This window comes from Microtus pennsylvanicus, chromosome 11 (assembly GCF_037038515.1).
Source record: "Microtus pennsylvanicus isolate mMicPen1 chromosome 11, mMicPen1.hap1, whole genome shotgun sequence".
Classification (NCBI taxonomy): domain Eukaryota; kingdom Metazoa; phylum Chordata; class Mammalia; order Rodentia; family Cricetidae; genus Microtus; species Microtus pennsylvanicus.
This window is the reverse complement of record NC_134589.1, coordinates 59,090,176-59,112,205: the sequence shown is the minus strand read 5'-3', so window position 1 is coordinate 59,112,205 and position 22,030 is coordinate 59,090,176. Positions and strand designations below refer to the sequence as shown.

At 38.0% G+C, this 22,030-nt stretch overlaps 1 protein-coding gene across 34 annotated transcripts in view; it reads right to left on the bottom strand.

Moving 5' to 3' along the window:
* Ncor1 (nuclear receptor corepressor 1) overlaps nt 1–22,030 on the bottom strand; it is a 151,501-nt gene that overhangs the window by 51,026 nt on the left and 78,445 nt on the right. For 27 of the 34 annotated variants that reach the window (XM_075992178.1, XM_075992177.1, XM_075992174.1 and 24 more), the window contains 7 exons: nt 20,931–21,145; nt 18,912–18,974; nt 15,239–15,378; nt 14,623–14,749; nt 9,578–10,130; nt 5,933–6,062; nt 1,812–2,007 (listed from right to left, as the gene is read on the bottom strand). In XM_075992178.1, coding sequence (XP_075848293.1) covers nt 1,812–2,007; nt 5,933–6,062; nt 9,578–10,130; nt 14,623–14,749; nt 15,239–15,378; nt 18,912–18,974; nt 20,931–21,145 — 1,424 coding nt within the window. The remainder of the gene's footprint in view (nt 1–1,811; nt 2,008–5,932; nt 6,063–9,577; nt 10,131–14,622; nt 14,750–15,238; nt 15,379–18,911; nt 18,975–20,930; nt 21,146–22,030) is intronic. The other 7 variants (XM_075992189.1, XM_075992198.1, XM_075992199.1 and 4 more) reach the window with 3 other exon arrangements.

The following is a 22,030-nucleotide window of genomic DNA, read 5'->3' as shown; positions in this document are numbered from 1 at the left end:
TTAAAGATTCTCAAAATGTAATTCAGTAAAAGTCATCAAAATTCCCACCTACTTCACTTAAGAAAAATTCACTTAGGAGGGATATGATGACATGGCCCTGAAATCCACATGGGAAGCTAGGGCAGGTGAATTCTAAGTTCAGGGTCAGCTTGATCTACATAGAGAATCCAAGGGCAGCATGGACTACATACTGCAACCCTATCCTGAAGGGAGGGAAAGAAAGGCAGGGAAGGGAGAGAGGGGGAAAAAATAACAATAACAAAAAAAGATTTCCTTATAGCTAGGGGTGAATTAGTGGAAGGGCACTTGCCCATCATGGACTGGGTTCAGTGGTTAGCAACGAGGGAGAGAGATTTACTTTGTATTCTTTCCATGCCTTAGTATTATTTCCCTAGTTCACATTTTTGCTTGCATGAGATTTATATTTAAGGGCTACTGATCTGGCTCAGGAGATAAAAGTGCTTGCTATGAAAGCCTGATGACCTAAGTTCTATCCCCAGATTCCACTGTGCAAGGAGAAGATGAATACCTTAAAGTTGTCCTCCAAACTTCAAATGCACAACATACTAGCACATGCATAATAATTAAAAAACAATTTGCGTTGAGGACAATAACAAGCTCATATAGAAAAGTCTATCGTAAGAGGTTCTGTATGTTATGTAAGTAAACCTCATCACTGTGTAGCATGGAGTGAGGAGTCAGCAGGATTTCTCTACAATCAGACTTTTGCATTAAATAGTTTTCAACATGCACACATGGCTTTGCAAAGCTGATTGCTCTTGTCTATATAAAGTATTACAAAATACTTCTCAATCAGTCATAGACAATTTTAGTATTTATATATTCTAAGCATACTTAAAAAGTTTACCACCCATGTGCCAATTCTAACCATATCAAATTATGAAAATTTAGAAATTACCAATTCAAATTAGAGTAAAAATGTATCATGCTCTAACTAAAACAGGGTAAGTCAATTCAAATATCATTTGAAACAGTAAGTGATGATACAGCAGGCACAGGTTTTTTTTACTGCAGTCTCTACTGTAGGTAAGAGCTAAGCCATGTGTTATGTAACAATATTGACTGTTTTATTTTATGGCCCTAACAAGATAAATACATATTTTTGTTTTCACTTGTTGATGAGAAAACTAAAGCAACAAAAGACTAAGTATCAGGCTGGAGAGATGGCTCAGTGGTTAAGAGCATTGCCTGCTCTTCCAGAGGTCCTGAGTTCAATTCCCAGCAACCACATGGTGTCTCACAACCATCTGTAATGAGATCTGGTGCCCTCTTCTGGCCTGCATACATACAGACAGAACACTGTAGTATACATAATAAATAAATCTTTAAAAGAAAAAAAAAGACTAAGTATCTTTGCTATCTTTGCCCATGGCCACACATCTAACAGGCTGAAGACTGAGTCGGGGTAATAATCAGTTGCTACAAAGGTACAAAGGTACCTCCATCATCACATCAGAGCATTACACAGCCACAGGCGACATGTTTCAATAGCAGATCATCAGTTTCTATCTTGAAAAGTCAGATTAATGGAGGATAAAACACAGTTTTGTTTTGTTTTTTTACTCTCAGAAGAATGAATTCAGAAAACTCATATTAGCTAGAATGCTATTAACAATTTTACTGCTGTCTTTTGGTAGTCACCAGTATTGAATAGTATAACCAGCATCAGTTTAAGGACTCCTCTGTCAGGGACACACGTAATAAGCTGATTAAAACACAGATCACCAAGGACACACACTATCTTGGGGTTCAGCTTGACTCCCTTTGAAGTGATGGTTCCATCTACTTACCTTCCCATTCCCTGTTTGGACTCTTAGAAGTACCACACGGACTTGTAGAGCTTCTACATTCCAAGTCTATCTGTTCTTGCCTCTGACGCTGTTCCTCCAGCAGTGCTGACTCATGCATGGCCTTAATGTGACGCTGGTAAAGAGCATAGCCACTCACAGGGGGTCCAATTGGTATATTACATGGGGTGCAAGAAACCTACAAGGGGACAAAAAAAATCAAACTGAAATGTGCCAATGGCCACTGTAGCAGTAATTATCAACTGTTAAAAGTAATGCGTATTCCTGAAATGCTAAGGACTGAACTCATTTGACCAAATCTTCAGAACAAATTCTAGGTAGGTATTAAAGAACTGATCACAGCAGAAATAATAAAAGCTGGAACACAAAATAAATCAAACCCAGAAACTAAAGATCATTTGTCTAATTCAAATGCTTGTGATCAATTTGGCTCTCAGTCTCATTCCGCATCTCTTACCAGACAACCACATTCATTTCTATAAATTTACATGTCCTATGTGGCAATGACTCAGAAACTTCTCTTTCTACAAGTTCCACACTCATAAAAACTGTCTACCTTTGAGTCTTCTTTAACTGCTCAAAGAAACTTTCTACTAAACAACCTACCTCAGCAAGAAACACAGCTTATCCATGTCCCTCAACCTCCCCTTCCCCAAACTGACTCATCCAGACAGTCTGTAACAAGGGGAACTCACCTTGATTTCTTTCATCCTAAACAGCATTTGTTTCACGTTGTAACTACAGTTTTTTTGTTTTGTTTTTAAGTTTTTTGAGACAGGGTTTCTCTGTAGCTTCGGTGCCTATCCTGGAACTAGCTCTTGTAGACCAGGCTGGCCTCAAACTCACAAAGATCCACCTGTCTCTGCCTCCCGAGTGCTGGGATTAAAGGCATGCACCACCACTGCCCGGCTGTAACTACAGGTTTTGTTTTGTTTTTGAGACAAGGCAGCCCTGGCTAGCTAAGCACTCACTATGTGGCCCAGGCTGACCCTAAATTCACAGCAATCCTGTGTCAACCAACCCTCTTAAACATTGGGATTATAGGTGTGCACAACCCACTCTGCTTGCAACTATGTTTTTCTTTCTTTTTTTTAACTATGTTTTTCTTATTTATGATTAAATACTTCATAAAGAAACAAATAGCCAGGGGTTGGAGAGATGGCTCAGAGGTTAAGAGCACTGGCTGCTTTTCCAGAGGTCCTGAGTTCAATTCCCAGCAACCATATGGTGGCTCACAACCATCCATAATGAGACCTGGTACCTTCCTCTGGCCTACAGGCATACATTCAGATAGAATATTGTATACATAGTAATTTGAATTAGACAAATGATCTTTTTTAAAAAAAATAGCCATAGAGGCCCTAGAGATCTAACATATATTAGAGACTATATGCTCTAAACACTAGTATAGATTTTACACGGCCTTGAGTGGGTCTTACAACACAAGTATGACTTTTCTGTCCTTTTTTATTTTACATGTGAATCTGGCTTTCCCTTCTTGTGGCACAACACCACACCAAACTGTTTCAGTCCAACAAAAATGTTAAATCCTTTGGAGAGTCTGAAATTTCTACCTAAGAGGCTACCGACACTCAATACAATACAATGCAATGCAATACAATACAATACAATAAATGAAGGCAGTCATGGACAAACTAATCCTGTGTTAATTCTATTTCTGTAAGGCACTGTGGTATAATAAAGTCTGTCTGTTCTTGGCCCACACCTTATATTCTTGGACTGTGCAGAACTAACTAAGAGTTCTTTATGCCAAACAGTGGTAGACTCTCGTAAACCTTTGCATTCGGGAGACTAAAGGAGGAGGATTAGGTTAAATTCAACTACCTGGGCTACAGAGTTGAGTTCCTGGACAGCCTGGACTGTCCACAAGACTCTGTCTCAAATCAGAGTGTGTCTAAGGGCTGAGATTGTGATTTAGTCAGTACAATACTTGTCCCCAGCACTGCATGAACTCAGCATGTTGGTGCATGTATGTAATCCCCAGCGCTCAGCAGGCAGAGGCATATGGAACAAAAGATCAAGGTTATCCTTGGCTACAGAGTGAACTCAAGGTTAGCTATGGATATACCTCAAGAAAAGTATAAATTAAAAAATATAAAAAATATTTTTATGTCAGTGAGATTACTACTGGCTGGTGGCCAAGAAAATTAAGGCATGAACAGAAGGCTGGAATTTTGAGCTGAACTCAGCCCAGCCAAGAGTACCTCCAAGCTCTGGATGGAAAAGAGATGTTGGAGGGTCAAGCACTCATCACTAGAGACCAATGATTTAATCAATCATGCCTATATCATATGAAATCTCCCTCCATAATCAAACAAACTCCTAAATGGCAGGGGTCAGAGAGCTTAACTTGGTGAAAACAAAGAGGTGCTGGTAGGGCTGTATGACCCAGAGGAAAAGGAAACTCAACCTGCTTTCCCACACACCCTGCTGTGCACATCTCCTCAATCTGGGAGTTTCTTAAGTTGTATCCTTAGTGACAGAGCAGTAAGAGTAGGGAAACTGTTTTCTGAGTTAGGTTCTATGAGACAGAGAGATCACGAACCTCTGATTTGCAGCCTCAGTTGTGTAGAAGCGTGAATGACCTGGAATCCAATAATTACATGAATAGTGTATGAAATAAGGAAATTAGACCTTGTAATTGTGTCTCTCAATAATTCAGACTTGGTGTGGGGCAAAATCCCACACATTTGGTATGAGGATTGTAGCAAAAAAAAAAAAATTCATTAGTATCTAATGGAGGCAAATTCATAGAAATAGAAAAGAGAATAGTAATGGTTATGTGGTTGGAGTTGTTGAGGCAAAGGAGTGTTGTTTAATTAGTAGAGAGTTTGAGATTAGGGTAACAGCAAAGATCTGGCACTGTATTTTTTAATATAGTAAACAATACTTAGGCTACTGAACTATAAACTAAAAATGGCTAAAGTTCTGAGAATAACTGACTGTTAAATGCCTGGTTCTAAATGAGGTTTGTGGCACCTCTTCCAAGGCTCAGGAACAATATAGATAAAAAAATGGAAATACTCTAAGAGCTGAGGGTAAGGAGATGTGGTGTGAAATGATGAACTCTGGATATGTATCATGGCCCATGATTTCGCTACAACTATGGTTATCTGAACAAACTTGTGGGCCTGTCAAAACCTCATCAGTGATGAGGTATGGGCTTATGAGGCCCCATTTTCCTGAGAGTATTGGCAGTTAATAGTTACTAGATGGGCTAGGCGGTGGTGGCGCACACCTTTAATCCCAGCACTCAGGAGGCAGAAGCAGGTGGATCTCTGAGTTCATGGCCAGCCTGGTCTACAAGAGCGAGTTCCAGGACAGGTTCTAAAGCTACAGAGAAACCCTGTCTCCAAAAAAAAAAAAAAAAAGTTGCTAGACGGGTATCATCTTTTTCAACGGCAGACATTGATATATTGATAAGTTACCCATGCTCTAGTAAGTAACCTCCCCACCCATGATCATACAAACAACTCTTATTAGACTGAGTAAGACCCCACATATGCCGACACAAGAGTAGGAAGAGGACTTAATGGAAAGAAGAAGGGTTTCAGTGGAAAAGAGAATGGGAAGAAGCAGGGTAATAAAGGGTAAACATGACCAGAATTCATTGTATACATGTAACAAATTGTGAAAAACAAAAAATAGATGGTCGTCCTCAAGGAAAGCACATCAACTGGCGTCCAGTGTCAAATGGTCAGCCCTGATAACACACATACAAATAATATTATATGGACCTCACAGGTTCTATTTAGGTATTCTACACATACATACAAATATACAAATTTGTGCACGCGCGCACGCGCACATGCAATTACAATGAATGAAAAAAAGAGGCCATGAATTTGAAGGAGAGTAGGGAGGAGTAAATGAAAAGGCTTAAAGGGAGGAAGGAAAAAAATTATTGTGATTAGGTTACAATTTCAAAAATAAGCCGAAAATTTTACTAAAATAGTTAATTCAAATTAGATTACTTTTTTTTAACGACAATATTCTAAAAAGTCAAAGAGTTAAGTAAAAGAATAAATATGTCCATGAAGGTCTCTGTGTTTCAACTTTCCTTGTATAATGATGACACTTACCATTGGCGGGATGACAGCAGCTCGATGTTGAAGCTGTGGCAGATCCAATGGATTGGGTTTAATAGGAGATGAAACTAGTATAGATCCAGTTGGATTTAACAATGAAGGCTTTGCATCCATAGGAAACACTCTATAGTTGGTGGTTTCAAATAAAGATAAAAGAAGTTATTTTTATTTATGACTTCAAATGTAAAATCACCACAATTCATTTGTGTGTGTGTGTATGCGTGTGTGTGTGTGTGTGTGTGTGCATGCGTGTGTGTGAGAGAGAGAGAGAAAGAGAAATTAGTCTTAATAAGGTGGGCTGAGGGTACAGTTCAATAGCAGAATACTTGCCTAGTATGAGCAAGGTCTTAGGTTAAAATCCTAATACAACAACTAATAAATATATAAACAGTAAAGGCAGAAAAGGGTATTATAGCGTTAATTTTCCAGATAAAGAAATCTAACATTAACTGACAAGTTGATATTTATCTGATTGTAATTATCTACATTTAATCAACAAAAAACAATATCAACAAACCCCATAAAAATGTTTACTCGCAGAGGTGGGCAGATCTCTGTGTGTATGAGGCCAGCCTGGTCTACAAGACCTAGTTCAGGACAGACTCCAAAGCTACAGAGAAACCCTGACTTACAAAAACAAACAAACAAACAAACAAAAAACCCCAATAAAAACAAAAACAACAACAGCAAAAAGTTTAGTATCAATTTACTAATATACAGGCATATGCTAAAAACTAATCCCTTGAACCACCAAGTCTGACAACTCCCAGGACATACATGGTAAAATGAGAGAACCAATTCTCATGTACACGGTGTTATATGTGAGTGCTATATGAACACACATACACACATGCATTGTGCTATATGCATGAATGCTGTACCACACACACCAGAGTAACTAAATTTTTTTTTTAAACTAGTTCCCAGGGCTGGAGAGATAGCTCAGACATTGAAGGCTAGGCTCACAATGGGAAAAAAAAAACAAAACAAAAAACTAGTTCCCTATTATAGCATGTTTTCCTGGGATCACAGAGAAGAAGCAACACTCATTTAAAACTTGAGAATTTTACCCAAAATTCCAAATTTCAGGCTTCTTATAGAAAATATAAGGAAATGAAAATGGAGAGCCATCATTCCCACACAGCAGAAATGTGCAGTCATATGTCCCTTTGCTCCCAGCCATTTCACACAGCACCTACTTCACCTGCCTCTAATGTCTACACATGAGTTTAAGATGTCCAATACATGAACTTGATATATTTTACAAACATACATATAATAAAATGGTGCTGTATTTTATAGCCTTGGTTATATTTCTCAATGCTATAATGGTCACTGGGTAAAGATAAACATTTTTTAATGTGTGGACTGGTAAGAAAATAAAAATGTATAAAGAAAAACTATTAATTGTATTTTTAAAAGATGGTATTAAAGATATAGAAAACTGGAAATATAATTTTTAACATCTTAGAAGTTTTATAGGTTTTAGGATTTCATTCAGAATTCACCATGTTTTTACAATGATTTTGGTTTTACTAGAAAGTTTATATTTTTTGGAGGTGGTCATTTTGAGGATCAATCTTGGACATCACGGTCTGCCACTGAGCATGACCTGCAAAGCACACAAAGGGAAGACTATCGCAGCTGTGCCCAAACAAGCTCATTTTCTAAGGTCACTGTCATCCTGATTTTTAGTTACCAAACCAAGCAGCACACAATATATAATAATTCCAATTTCAGATAAAAAAAACGCGCCTTTTTTAAAAGTCAATACTGGCCAGATGGTGGGGATGCACGCCTTTAATCCCAGCACTCAGTAGGCAGAGGCAGGAGGATTTCTGTGAGTTCGAGGCCAGCCTGGTCTACAAGAGCTAGGTCCAGGACAGGCTCCAAAACTACAGAGAAACCCTGTCTCGAAAAACCAAAAAAAGGGGCAATACTGCTTTAATCCGTATATATCACTCTAGTTAAAGACTGGGGCTGGGCCTCAAGATAATTCCAAGGGTAAAGATGCTTGCGACCAAACTAGACAACCTGAATTCAATCCCTAGAATTTGTTCTTACCTCCACATAGGACATGGACACACACACACATTAAAAAGAAAAAGTAAATTGTTTTAATAAAAAAGAAAGAAAAAATAAAAACAAAAAGTAGGGACACTTACTATAAATTCTACACTATTAAGAGAAGAAAGAGGACTGATCTAGATGACTGCATTTTCTGGCAAATGGATGGTTAGACAAAAAACCTTTGTTACTTAAATGTTTACTAGTGACAATTCGAGCCCTTGGACTCTCTTGAGGACCCTAGTCTAGAGCACTAAATGTCAGCACGTACAGTGATACCGGGACACACGATACACAAAGCGGAGCTCTGTGGAAATCTGGCTCCACATGAAAAGCTCTTCATCTTCGGCTTACTAAAAAGTAACTGGCTTTAAAAAGAGAGGAAGTGCTCGAATTTCTGACTATGTTTTAGTCTTAATTCACTTTTGGAATCTGCAACAATCCAACATGTCTGCTTATAGGTGTTTATATATCTTTTGAGGAAAAGGGAACATCCAGGTATTAAAATTATTAAATTACTATGATTTTCTGTAAAATATCTTTATGTCTGACACTTACTATGCATTTTTATAATTAATTTGCCTTTAGTGACTAAAAATACTTAACTTTTATTTGTGGACTAGTGTGAAGACTCAGCGAGAAGGCCCTTGTCACTAAGCCTAACGAAAGAGATCAGTACCTGGAAGCCGATGGTGGACAAAGCCCACTACCATAAGTTATCTTCTGACCATGATGGCATGCATACAAGCTTCCTTTCTCACAAAATCTAAATAATCAATTTGTGTTATATCTGATATTTTATATCACAAATATGACTAACTTCAAATTATAACCAATATCAAAAATTGTCAATATAACTTCTGCTAACTTGTACTAAGTTATGGTCTTTAAAACGTCAGGGGCTAGATATAGCTCAGTGAGAGTGCTTATAGTACATGGGCAATGTCCTAGCTTTGATCCCCAGCAACACACAAAAATGAAAGAAAAGAGAAAAGAAACTCTTCACAGGCATGTCTCCAATGCTTGCAGTAGGAAACAGAAGAAGGAATACTACAAATGCAAGGCTAGCCAGGGTTACCTAGAGAGTTCAGGCTCAATGTGACCTCATAACAAAATCTTGTCCCCAAACCCCAAAACAGCAATAATATATAAAACTTTTCAACAATGGCATATCTCCTTATAGTATTTCCTTTATTCTATAACGCTGGGCGCAACAAACCAATTTAGATAAACCCAGAGGTAAAGCCAAGGCCCTCCTTCCATCGTCTTCACCACTTACCACTGCTACCAACCTCAAGCACCACAGTGTGACCATGGTTTTAGTCACAACTCTGCTGGCTGAAAACCACCCCCACCCTCTGCTATCCAAGAATATTGTAACAATGCAGATACAGAAGGTATTTATCATTGCACTATTAAAAAAAACCATACAAACACACACACACACACACATACATGCACACTGTTCAATCCATGGATTGCAAGGAATTAGTCATCATCTGTACAGGAGCCATCTCTGTGGCCATATCTGTGGCGGTTAGAAAGCAGAGATGAAACAAGGTCCAGTCTCACCTCTGCCTCTCAGGCTCCCCATCCACATCCTCATCAGCACTGCACGTGGCACTGGAGTCGTTGTCTGACTGGGGCTCAGGTCTCTGGATATTCATCTGCTCAGCCACCACCAGGTCTTCATCTCTAGCCTCGGTCTTCTCACTGGTGCTCTCCAAGTCTCTTTCTTTGGCATCTCCTTCACCTTGAGACGCAGTGTTTTCTGACACCCGCACTTCTGCGTCCACAGAGTCGGCTTTGGGAGCAGCTGGCGGATCAAGAACAGAACTGGCTTCAGTACCGCACTCCTCACGGTCTACATCCATCGGCTCTGCTGTCTCCACACTGGCACTGTCAGTCGCCTGGGCCTCCACGCTTTCACTTTCAGCTGGTTTTGTGCTTGGAACTGCTGAAGAGGGAGATGCACAGGGTGCAGGGTCAGTGGTGGCCTCAAGCTCAGCCACAGGTTCGGTGTTTCCTCGAGAAGCAGCATTTTCACTGCTGTCTTCACTGGGCTTGGCAGCTTCAACTGGTGAAGGAGAGGGAGCACTTTCTGTATCAGAACTATTTTCAGCACCTTAAAGATAATGATACAGCATAAACATCTGATAATAAACGGGCTGCAGGTGGTGACAGAAACCATGCTTGTTTAGGATGAACTTGACTGGTGTGGTGACATCAGAGAAGTGAAAACAGCTCTAAAAGTGTAAAAGATCAAATTGTCTTGACCTTCTGAAATTGAAAGTAAAAAACTCCTTTACATGTCTAAAAAAAGAGGTTTATTTTAAAGGCAAAGAAAAGATGGAATAACGAAACTAAACAAAAATAATCCATGAAAGACACATTCTGGCAAAAGATTTTTTTTTAATGGTAAAAAGTTAACATAAGATAACACACAGAAATGTCTTTAGAAAAACAGGTTCACTATGAAGCCATGAAGTCTGTCCAGGTTGAAGCTTTTGGTTTTTGTCTAACTGACACAAACTAGAGTAATCTGAGAAGAGCGAACCACAGTTGAGAATCTGCCACCATAAGACTGGCCTGTAGGCATGCCTTTGAGGCATTTTCTCAATTGGGGACTGATAGGGGAGGTGTGCCATTCCAGGGCAGGTGGTCTTTGAGAGCAGAAGAAAGTTCTGAACATTTAACTTGAGCAAGCTTGTAAACAGCACTCCGCCAGGGCTTTTGCTTCAGTTTCTACTTCCAGATTTGTACCTTGGGTTCCTGCCTTGCCTTCCGTCGGTGATAAAGTATGATCTGAGTTGTAAGATGAAGTGAAAAAATAAACCCTTTTCTCCTTGAGTTGTTTTTGGTCATTGTGTTAATCACGGCAATAGAAACACTAGGACAAAATTATATTGTTGGCTTGAAAAAACGAGTATTATATGACCATCTGTGAATAAACATTTTTTAACACAGAATAATTTTAAAACTGGAAAATTAGTTTTTCCCTTATCCAAATATGTGCATGCGCAGAGTTGTTTGAGGTATGGAGACACAGCAATGAAAATAAATTATATTTTTAAAAATATTTTTCTTTTACTTTTATATGTATGTATGTTTTGCCTGTGTTTATGTGCATCAGATCCCTAGAACTGGAATTAGCAGAGATGACTATGAGCTACCACCTGGGTGCTGGAACTAAATTTGGTTCTTCTATAATGTAAAGTGTTCTTAACCACTGAGCCATCTCTTGAATCCCACAAACTGCACATTCTCATGGAGCCTACATTCTACTGTGAAATAGACAATGAATAATGAATATTTTAAATATACTACATGATAATAGATACAGTGATTATATAAACCAAATAAGTAGTGAGAGAGAGGACTATAAAAGGTAAAGAAATGTCCTGAAAAGGGACCTAAAAGAAGGAAAAAGTGGACTTTGGGTAGATCTGGGAAAATTCATGGACAATTTTCACAAAGTGTCAAGCTCAGAATGGGATTATTCTGCTCAGAAATAGCAGGTGAATGGTGTGATTGGAGAAGAGAACAGGCAAATGGAAAACAACCCACAGAAAGTTCAGAGGCACAACAGTAAACTCATGCAGTCACATCCATCACCAAGAAAGCTTTGGGCTCTTATTCTTGAGGTATAAGGAATAAGTTCGGTTGGATTTACATTTTACAAAGAAAAACCCAGCTTCTGGGTAGAAAACAAACAAAAAAACCAAACAGGAAAATACCATAGAGAGGAGACCAGCAATGGCAATAAGGAGACCTGACCTCATATTCAAACAGAGCAGGCACTATCTGTTGATGGACTGTCTGGGGGGTAACTGACAGAGGTAAGGATGGTGAGAAAGAGCAGCATAGTGTGGGACTATAGCATCAACCTGCTCTGGATATCAACTTAGAAGTGGCTTTTAGGTACACAAGTGAAACTTAAAAGGTAGATGCATGAGCTAGAGTTCAGGCAAAGCTTAAAAATGGAAGCAATTGCCAAAAGTCAGATAAAAATAATGAAAAGCTACCAAAAACGTGACTTGGCCTTTAATTATGATTATATAGTGAGGAAAGTTATTAAGTTTCTTATCCTAAAAACATTAAAAGACTCCAATACATGCCTTTCTCAGGTATCTTCTTCCAAACTACAGAAAACTAGCTAAACAAACCATTCACAAAGCACCAGCTAAACAAACCATTCACAAAGCACCAGCTAAACAAACCATTCACAAAGCACCAGCTAAACAAACCATTCACAAAGCACCAGCTAAACAAACCATTCTTTTCTAAAACTAAGAAAACAAATGGGCAAGCCCTTAGTGACTCAGAACAAAAATCTAAGTCCAGATTTTAGTCAAATTTGGTTTTCCAGATTTAACTCTTCTCACCATAGATAAATATTTAGCTGGACATTTTAGGATAGCATAGACCGGTATTATCCTGTCTACAACCAGCTGCCTTTAATCTACTCAGGAGAGCCTTGCCACATAATACAGTGAGTACATTAACGGAACCTCTTGAGGGTCAGCAGGAAACATGAGGTCATAGGTCATGTAAAATCCAGTAACTTTATCCTCTAGGACACCATGTAAAAGAAGCTGAGCTAAAAAGAAGCGAGAAGAGACCTTGGAAATCTTTGGACAAATGTGTTTCTATTATAAGGAGACTACTATAGATAACACAGGCTGCCCATAGCATGAACATCAGATCAAACTCACACACTATCTTATTTTCATACTTCCGAGTGAAAGAAAAAAGCTTTCACAATAAAAGAAGGAGAGGGGGGAATAAAAACCAGAAAGTTTTGTTTTGGTCTTGGGCCTTTGCAGGGTGGAAATCTTCAGTCCTGCTCATGTATACAAATGTATGAGACAAGGCTAGGGCTGAACTGTGTTCCTTCCACACACGTTCAGTGTTGAACTCCTAACTGCATCTGAGACTACATCCGCTTTTCAGAAACAATTGAGATTAAATAAGGGTGGTTTGTTGTTCAGAGAAAGCAATACAGGAATGCACAAGTAATGGATATGAGTGGACAAAATAAGGCAGAAGGTAGCAAGTCTACAAGACAGACGGAGCTTGCCTAGCACCTTGACTTTGAACTTCTAACCTCCAGAACTGTAGCCCACTCAATGTACACTACTCTACTACAGTAACCCAGAAATTAATACAACTGTCCCCTTTCCACAGGGAGCACTGTTCAAGATCCCCAGAAGATTCCTGAAACTTCAGGTAGTACTATCTCCAGTATATACTGGTATTTTCCTAAACATTCACAGAATATAATCAAGTTTAATTTAAAAATTAGGGACAATAAAACATTGATAATAAAATAGAATGATTACAAAACTACAGTTTAATAAAAGTTACGTTGACATGGTTTCTAACACTCAAGTTATGAAATGCAACATGTACTGTTATAACACGGTAACTGTAAATAACTGAAATTAGTAAGATTTTATTCACATTTGCAACAATGGGGAATAGTAGTTAATAGATACACAGCTTTGGAAATGAGAGTTCTCAATAGAAAGTGACTGATGTTTAAGAGACCTGGAAGAAATAAGAACACTTCAAGCTGTCCTGCACTATTCTCAGTCTTGACTCTCAGTCTGAGCTTGCTCTAGTACTCTCTTGTATTAACTGACCCATTTAAAGAATAAAACAAAACAAAAAAACTGATGGAGAAAAAGTTGACTTACTAGAGCATACAGAGCTTCCTAAGTTTATATAAAATAGAAGAGCTGACAAGGAAAATACCAACAACTCTATACACAGTTTAAACTCTAGTTAAAAACAAAACAAGTCAGGCAGTGGTGGTGCATGCCTTTAATTCCAGCATTCGGGAGGCAGAGACAGGTGGATCTCCATGAGTTCAAGACCAGCCTTGTCTACAAGAGTGAGTTTCAGGACAGGCTTCAAACCTGCAGAGAAACCCTGTCTAAAAAAACAAAAACAAAAACAAAACACCAACAACAAAACCAAAAAGAAAATAAAGTGGGCATATAGCAAATAATATTATAAGAATCCTCACAGCAGAAACACTCAATTTACAAAAAATGGTGAATGGCAATAAAAACTAAAATAAATGATTGGTGCCTTGGTTCTTCTAATAACTAACAAACATCCAATTTCAGGAAGCTGGGTTTATCTACTTAAGAAACTGTCCCTTGGTTTCATAGGTGGGTGTTATTTCTGCTCAGAAATCTAATGTAATACAGACTTGAAACATGAAAAAGTATGATATATGAACCTTAAAATATGAAACAAATCAACCTCAAGGCATTAAAATGAAAGAAATAGTAACTTGCAATAACAACTGAATAAGTAAATTTGGCAACAATACACACAGAGGCAAGCAAAGACTTAGCATCTGATGCAGGAGGGTCACTGTCAAGTCCTTCTGGTTGTACCACCTGTACAGTCTTAAGTACACAGAGATAAATACTTGTTGATCAAATGAATAAATGTATTATTTTCAAACCTAGGCCATGAAAACAGTGAAACACTATTTTCTCAGTGATGCAATTACTACACAATCAAGGAATAAACTAGAATTTTGTATTTGATGTTTTGTATTCGTAACAGAAGCCACAACACAATTTAATATTCTGAGATACCTTCACTATCTTCTGGATTTTCCTCTTCATTGGAGGCTTCAACATCTTCATCCTCCTGAGCAGAAACAGTAGAAGCAACACTTTCACATTGAGAGACATCTCGTTCCTCACGAGGTTTTCGTGAAGCCTAAAAGTACGAAATAGTAATTCAATTATTATGAATTAAATAAGCAAAAGGGAAAAAACCAAAACATTTCATTCCCGAAACAACACAGAATTCTATTAGATGCACACAATGGTCAGGAAGTCTGTGGGTGTGGCAAAAAACCTGTGTTGGAGGTGAAGGGAATATATGCCAACCAAAAAAAAAAAAAAAAAAAGGCCTCTGGGCAATAGATGACTTTCATGAAACCTAAAACTCAGAGATCAGCCAGTCTCTGCTTCCTAAGTGCTGGAATTAAAGCGCATGTGAGATCACCACCTGACTTAAGGTTTTTCTTTTAACTTGTATTCAAATTTATTATAAGAGACAAAGTGTATACATGCATGTCCACACACATCATAAATATGGAAGCCAAAAGTTAGTTCTCTCTTTCTACCAAGAGGCTTCTGGGGATCAAACCATTTCTAAATATAAACTGATAAGCAGAAGACTTACCACTATTAATCTACTCACTTTCTGTTTATGTTGCTGCAAGAGGTTGTCAAGATTGTGCCGCCTTTTATAGTTGAAATAGAAGTTTTTACACTGGGCTTCACTTTTAGTTCCCACCATTTTGGCAATAGCTGCCCAGTTACGACCATGTTCTACTAGGCCTGCAATTTAAAAAATATACCAAACATTAAGTGATCAGTCACCTGTTTAAACAAGTATTAGAAATATTAAAGCATGGGGCTGGAGAGATGGCTCAGTGGTTAAGAGCATTGCCTGCTCTTCCAAAGGTCCTGAGTTCAATTCCCAGCAACTACATGGTGGCTCACAACCATCTGTAATGAGATCTGGTGCCCTCTTCTGGCAGATGTACACACAGACAGAATATTGTATACATAATAAATAAATAAATATTAAAAAAAGAGAGATTACCAGCATGTAAAAGAAAAAAAGAAATATTAAAGCAACTTAAGTACTAAAGTGAAACCAACAGCCCTGAACGTATGCTTTCAGTTATTAAATATATTTCAATACTTGCTGAAATACTTACTACCATTAAACTCACTTATATTTCTATATATTTCCCCAAATTTAATACATGCTTGATAGAGAGAAGCTAAGCCTTGTCCCTCACATAGATCCCATAGGGATAAGGATAAAACTGGATCTACAGTAATGGCTCAGATACTTACAAACTCAAATATAAGTTATTCATGTATATGAAACATTTTAAGATTTATTTATTTTACATATATGTAGTGATCTGTCTGCATGTAAGCCTGTATGCCTGTGTGCCAGAAGAGGGTGCTAAATCTCATTACAGATGTTTGTGAGCCACCGTGTGGTTGCTGGGAACTAACGGCAGGACCTCTGGAAGTGATCTTAACAACTAAGCCATCTCTCCAGCCCATGAAGTATATAAAACTTCTAAACAGAACTTGTTGTTAGTTAATGCACAACACTTTTTTAAAGATTTACCATTAATAGGTCTAGTCAAAGAGTTCAGGTGTAAAGTATTTGCCTAGCACCCATGTGGCCCTGGTTCACCTCCAAAACAAATAAAACACCAGTTTAGTATTTCTCTGCGCACTAAATATATGCAAGCACACATACATATGCTTAAAGAATACACATATGTAATTTAATACATAAATAATACATAAATTTATATAGAGAGCTATATGAAATTAGACACATAGTGAACAGAGATAAACATCGGTTTTGAAGATTAATATAAATAGTACCCTTTAAGCCGGGCAGTGGTGGTGCACACCTTTAATCCCAGCACTCGGGAGGCAGAGGCAGAGGCAAGTGGATCTCTGTGAGTTCAAGGCCAGCCTGATCTACAAGAGCTAGTTCTAGGACAGGCTCCAAAGCTACAGAGAAACCCTGTCTCAAAAAACAACACAAACAACAACAACAAAAACAAGCAAACAAACAAAAAGCTCCCTTTATAATGAAAATTGGAAGATCTGCCAGGTATGGTGGCATATACCTGTAATTCCAATATTTGGAAGGCTGATGCAGAAGGATCAGAAGTTCAGGGCCTAGCTTGAGACTAGACTATATGATATGTTGCTTCAAAAATAAAAAACCAAACACACATAAAAAAGAAACCTAGGAGCTGGGACAATAACTCCATCAGAAGTATTTGCAGCACAAGCAAAAGAGTTGCACCTACACATATTTACATATACAACTGTACTCAAACAGGTCACATGCATCTACACATCCATGAACAAGTGTTCATGTGCAATAACATTCACATGAGTGCACACACATACACATGCACGCTCACACACAAACACACATAAACACAAACACACACTGAGGAAAGGGAAAACTAAAAGATCATTAGGGTCACTGGGAAGACTTGCCTAGAAGGCATTGAAGATAGGTGGTGACTAAGCATCTTAGAACAATCTGCCTGGACAAGGTCACTCTACAAGTCAGCTACTATGCCCATACTTAACCGGGACACTGACAATGGGGTGAGAGGAAAGTGCAAATCTCTCTAATAATTTTATAAACTTAGCATCTGCCACTCATGGTAAATAAATTTCAGATAAAAATATTTAAAAACAAGCACTTTAAAACTTTGCTTGTATATGATTTTTAAGATGTAACATTCAACTGGGCATGGTAGATCATGCCTTTAATTCCAGCACTTGGGAGGCAGAGACAGGGAGATCTCTGTGAGTTTGAGGCCAGCAAGGACTACAAAGCCAGCTCCAGAACAACCAGAAGAAACCCTGGGGGGTGAGGAGATAACATTCACTATTTGCTAAATAGTAAGTAAATTAATATCAAACAGGTCAACAAATGGCCAAGCTACATATAATAATTTCTTTTGATGATTACAAGGTAAGTTGTGTTGATTATCTTTTTGTAAATTACTGTTTATCCTGTATGAAATTTTTTCAGATTTTCCTGCACTAGTAAACAATGATGGGAAACAAAGTATATAAAGTTCTGTGGAGCAATGAAGACCACCCAGCTATTAAAGTAGCAGGTACAGCACTCAAATTATTGTCTCCTTGACCTTTCTAATGGCACGTTTATAATCTTTGCCATTTTATAATTTATAAATAATAAAATATTTATAATTTATAAATGAAGTTTATAAACTTTATAATTACCTCTGACTCAATTCCATGGTGAAATATAATCTAAAGCATTAACTAGGTCTAGGCAGAAGGGTCAGTTGGTAAAGTATTTCTGAAGGGGCCTAATGACCTGAGTTTGAACCTCAGAACCCACACACAAAGCCAGATGCAGTGACACATACCCCATAAAGCAGGCCTCCTGTGTGAGTGATGGAGGCAGAAAGAGAAATGGCTGAAAGCTTAGCAGCACAGTGCAGCAAGAACATAGCAAAGAGACTCTGCCTCTAAAGCAGAATAGAAGCATGGGATTCCTCTGAACTACACATGGGCTTCACTGTATATATCATGCATACACACTGTAAGTTAACCAACTGCTACACAAAAGACTTAACCAAATACAAAATAAAATAGCCTTTATTCTACTCAACCAACTTTCAATACAAACATAGATTTCACATTCAAAATTTACCCTCCAAATAATTTCTAACGCATGTAATCACAACTACAGTAGAAAAGTGAAAATAGCTCCCTGCTCTCAAAGGATAATCAAAATAAAACTGCAGGATCATAAATTTTTTAAACAAAGGCATCTTGAAGTGCATTAGAATCAATTATTTACTGTATGCAACACCATCAAAAAGAATTCTTAAATTTGCTTCAAAATAACTCTATTTACCTTTCTAAAAAAACTTGTTGGGCGTATAGATGGGGTTTTGTCACACAACCCAGGCTGACTATGAATTACTAAGTAGCGCAGGCATGAGTGCACTCACATGTGCATTTAGGTTTTCTGCCTGCTTATATATGTATACACCACCTGCATTCCTGGTGCCCACAGAAGCCAGAAGAAAGAACTGAATCCTCTGGTATTGGAGTTACATACGATTGTGAGTCACCATATGAGTTCAGGGAACTGGACCTGGGTCCTCATAGAAGAACAGTCAGTACTCTTAATTGTTTAGCCATCTCTCCAGTGGCTGGCCTACGCTTTTCAATTAAAAAAATTTTTTAAATTGATTCCACTCACTACTAATCTTAAAAATAAATAGACGAAAAACCAACTCTGAACATTTCACATTATTATACATTACCTTTTTTAGCAACTTCCATTTCTTCTTCAGTCCATCGTGAGGTCTCTACAGGCTCAGTAGAAACTGAAAGTAAAACAAACAAAAAAACTCAGGCTAAAGAAGTCAAAATTGGCCTATCCATTCAAGGACCATTTTACTGAAAACTAACTTATTTACCATGTATGAAATTAGATAGTATCAGCTTCTAAATAGCCAATGAGATGGAAAAGTTCCACACTTCTCAGTGTCAAGAATGTTCTCACTATTCTCAAAGTTTTGCCTTTGGCTACATTCCTGATGAAAGTCTACCTCCAGCATAACAAACCTCTTTGTCGCCCCTCTACTGCAACAACAAAAGAACACAGCGCCTCTTCCTTCCTGTGTCAGCGGAATCATCTTTCCATATAACCCAATCAGATCAATCACTTATTTAAAATATTTTGCACGCTCCCTGCTTTGTAGCAAAGGAAGACACAGCTCAAGAGAAAGCCAAGAGCACTATGACCTGCTCGGGCCCATCTTCATTCTCCCATTGGTTGGTTCTGCTGCAACATTCCTACCGTTTGTACAACATGCATTGTCTTCTGTATCTCATTTTATGGTAAAACTGGTAACCACTACAACCCTTTTAAAGAATAATGTGACACTACTTTATACAAAACATAAAGTTTTAATCTTTTTTTTTTTTTTTTTTTTGATTTTTTGAGACAGGGTTTCTCTGTGGTTTTGGAGCCTGTCCTGGAACTAGCTCTTGTAGATTAGGCTGTCCTGGAACTCACAGAGATCCGCCTGCCTCTGCCTCTCAAGTGCTGGGATTAAAGGCGTGCGCCACCACTGCCCGGCCTAAAGTTTTATTCTTAAGTCCAGTATATCTTACCTAAAACTTTATTCCTCAATTTAGCAGAAAGTGTTCAGTGCAGGAAGACATCTTTCCTTATAGTGCTGTCCATACTGGTTTAAAATGGAGCAACAAGACAGTTTAACCACTCACAGTAGGGAAATGCTTAACTCCACATTTAGTTCAGAAGCAAAATGCCTATATAGCAAGGCATTTAAGAAGTAAAATAAAAATTATGAATACTTTAAAATTATAAAACTGGACATGAAAAGATGGTTCAGAAGGAAACATCACTGACTGCTTCATACAGAGATCTTGGGTTCAATTCCCAGCACCCACATGGCAGCTTAGAACTGTCTTTAACTCTAGTTCCAGGGAACCCTCTTCTGACTTCCAAGGATACCAAATATGCACATGGTGCACAAACACAGATGCAGGCAAAACACCCATACACATAAAATAAAAGTAATTAAATCTCAAAAATCAAAATTCCTACAGAGAGATAACTTAAAATAATTAATAAAGGGATAACCCTTGTCGGGCGGTGGTGGTACACGCCTTTAATCCCAGCACTCAGGAGGCAGAGGCAAGTGGATCTCTGTGAGTTTGAGACCAGGACAGGCTCCAATAAATTAAAGAACAGGACAGAAATCCTGTCTCAAAAAAAAAAAAAAAAAGATGACAATTAAAATAATTTTTTAAATTATGTTATATTATACTTACATTATACTATAGTATAGTATATTTAAGAGATAACTTAAAGTAATTAATAGAGATAACTCTTAAAATAGTTTTTAAAAAAACTATAAAGTTGGGCCAGCAAGACAGCCTAGCAGATAAAGGTACTCATGTTGTAAGCCTGTCACTTTGAGTTCAATCACAAAAGTTCTAGACCCGTGTGCACCAACACTCACATATGCTAAGACATATCCATAAATGAATAAATAAGTGTTTTAATGTGAAAAAAGAAAGAATATTTATGTGTTATGCCAAGAAAATTGCATGCCAAATAGTAAAAGAAAAACTACATTGTAGCTAATGTTCTTTTTAACCAAAATAATTTTACTTTAATAAAATTAAATAAGTTTAATAAATTAAAGAACAGCCTTAAAAGTCAACTTCTGGGTTATCGATATTGGCAGGCCCCGCCATACTTTATCACTCATGATTACACCCTGCACAAAGCAATCTCTTCTACTAACTGGGCTCTGGTGGCGGTGGTAAGGATGGAGGGGGCTCCTCAGTGGCTGAGGCAGCAGCACTGGCAGCTGCAGCTTCACTTGTCATAGACCTAGTGATGCGGCCCTTCCGGCGCCCCTGGCTGTTAGCCGTCTTTCGTCCCCTGGGCGTGGCCTGCTCTCTTTCCTCCGTTTCTTCTGTTGTGCCTTCCGTTCTGTCCTTTTCCTTGGTAGTTTCTCTAGAAACAAAAGCAAATGAAAGTTTTTGTGATTTAAAAGTATAGATACAGCAAAGAAGATTGTTTAAATAGAAATTGCATAAATTTATGTAACCTCTTTCAATTTTTACCTAAAACTCTTATGAGATTTTCAATAGCTCTTACTGACTCAAGACACTTCAAAAGACTTTTATCACATATTAAGGAAACAGAAAAGCTGGTAACACAGAACTACATTTTATATGTTGAATAAAGTCAGCAAGAATATATACATATATTAAAACTACTACTTTCAGCCAGGCAGTGGTGGTGCTAGCACTTGGGAGGCAGAGAAGGTGGATCTCCGTGAGTTCAAGGACCGCACGGTCCGTGTGGCAGTTCAAAGACAGTCAGGGCTACACAGAAAAACACCGAGTCTCAAAAAACAAAAACAACCAAAAAAACAAAAACACAAAGACTATAACTTTCTTGGCATTTTAACACTGTCTAAAGGCTGGAAAAGATCTTCTAAAGCAAACACTAAATTATATTCAACATACCTTAGTGATAACTACAAAATATTGTGGCCTATAGCTTAGAATAGCAGTATCTGAATCATGATTGTGATCTTGTAATTCTGGCACTTACAGAACAAAGGCAGGAGAGCTGCCACAAGCAGGAGGACAGCCTGATCTAAACAGTAAGTTCCAGAGTAATCAGGGCTACACATCAAGACCCTGTCTTTACAAAAAAATAAAAATAAAAAGACCAATTGGTGGTGCATGCTTTTATTCCCAGAGGCTAAGGCAGGTGAATCTCTGGGTTTGAGGCCAGCCTGGTTGACACAGATTCATAGTTCCAGGAAGGTCACAGATACATAGAAAAGCCCTGTCTCTAAAAATATTAACAACATCCAAAAAACAAAAA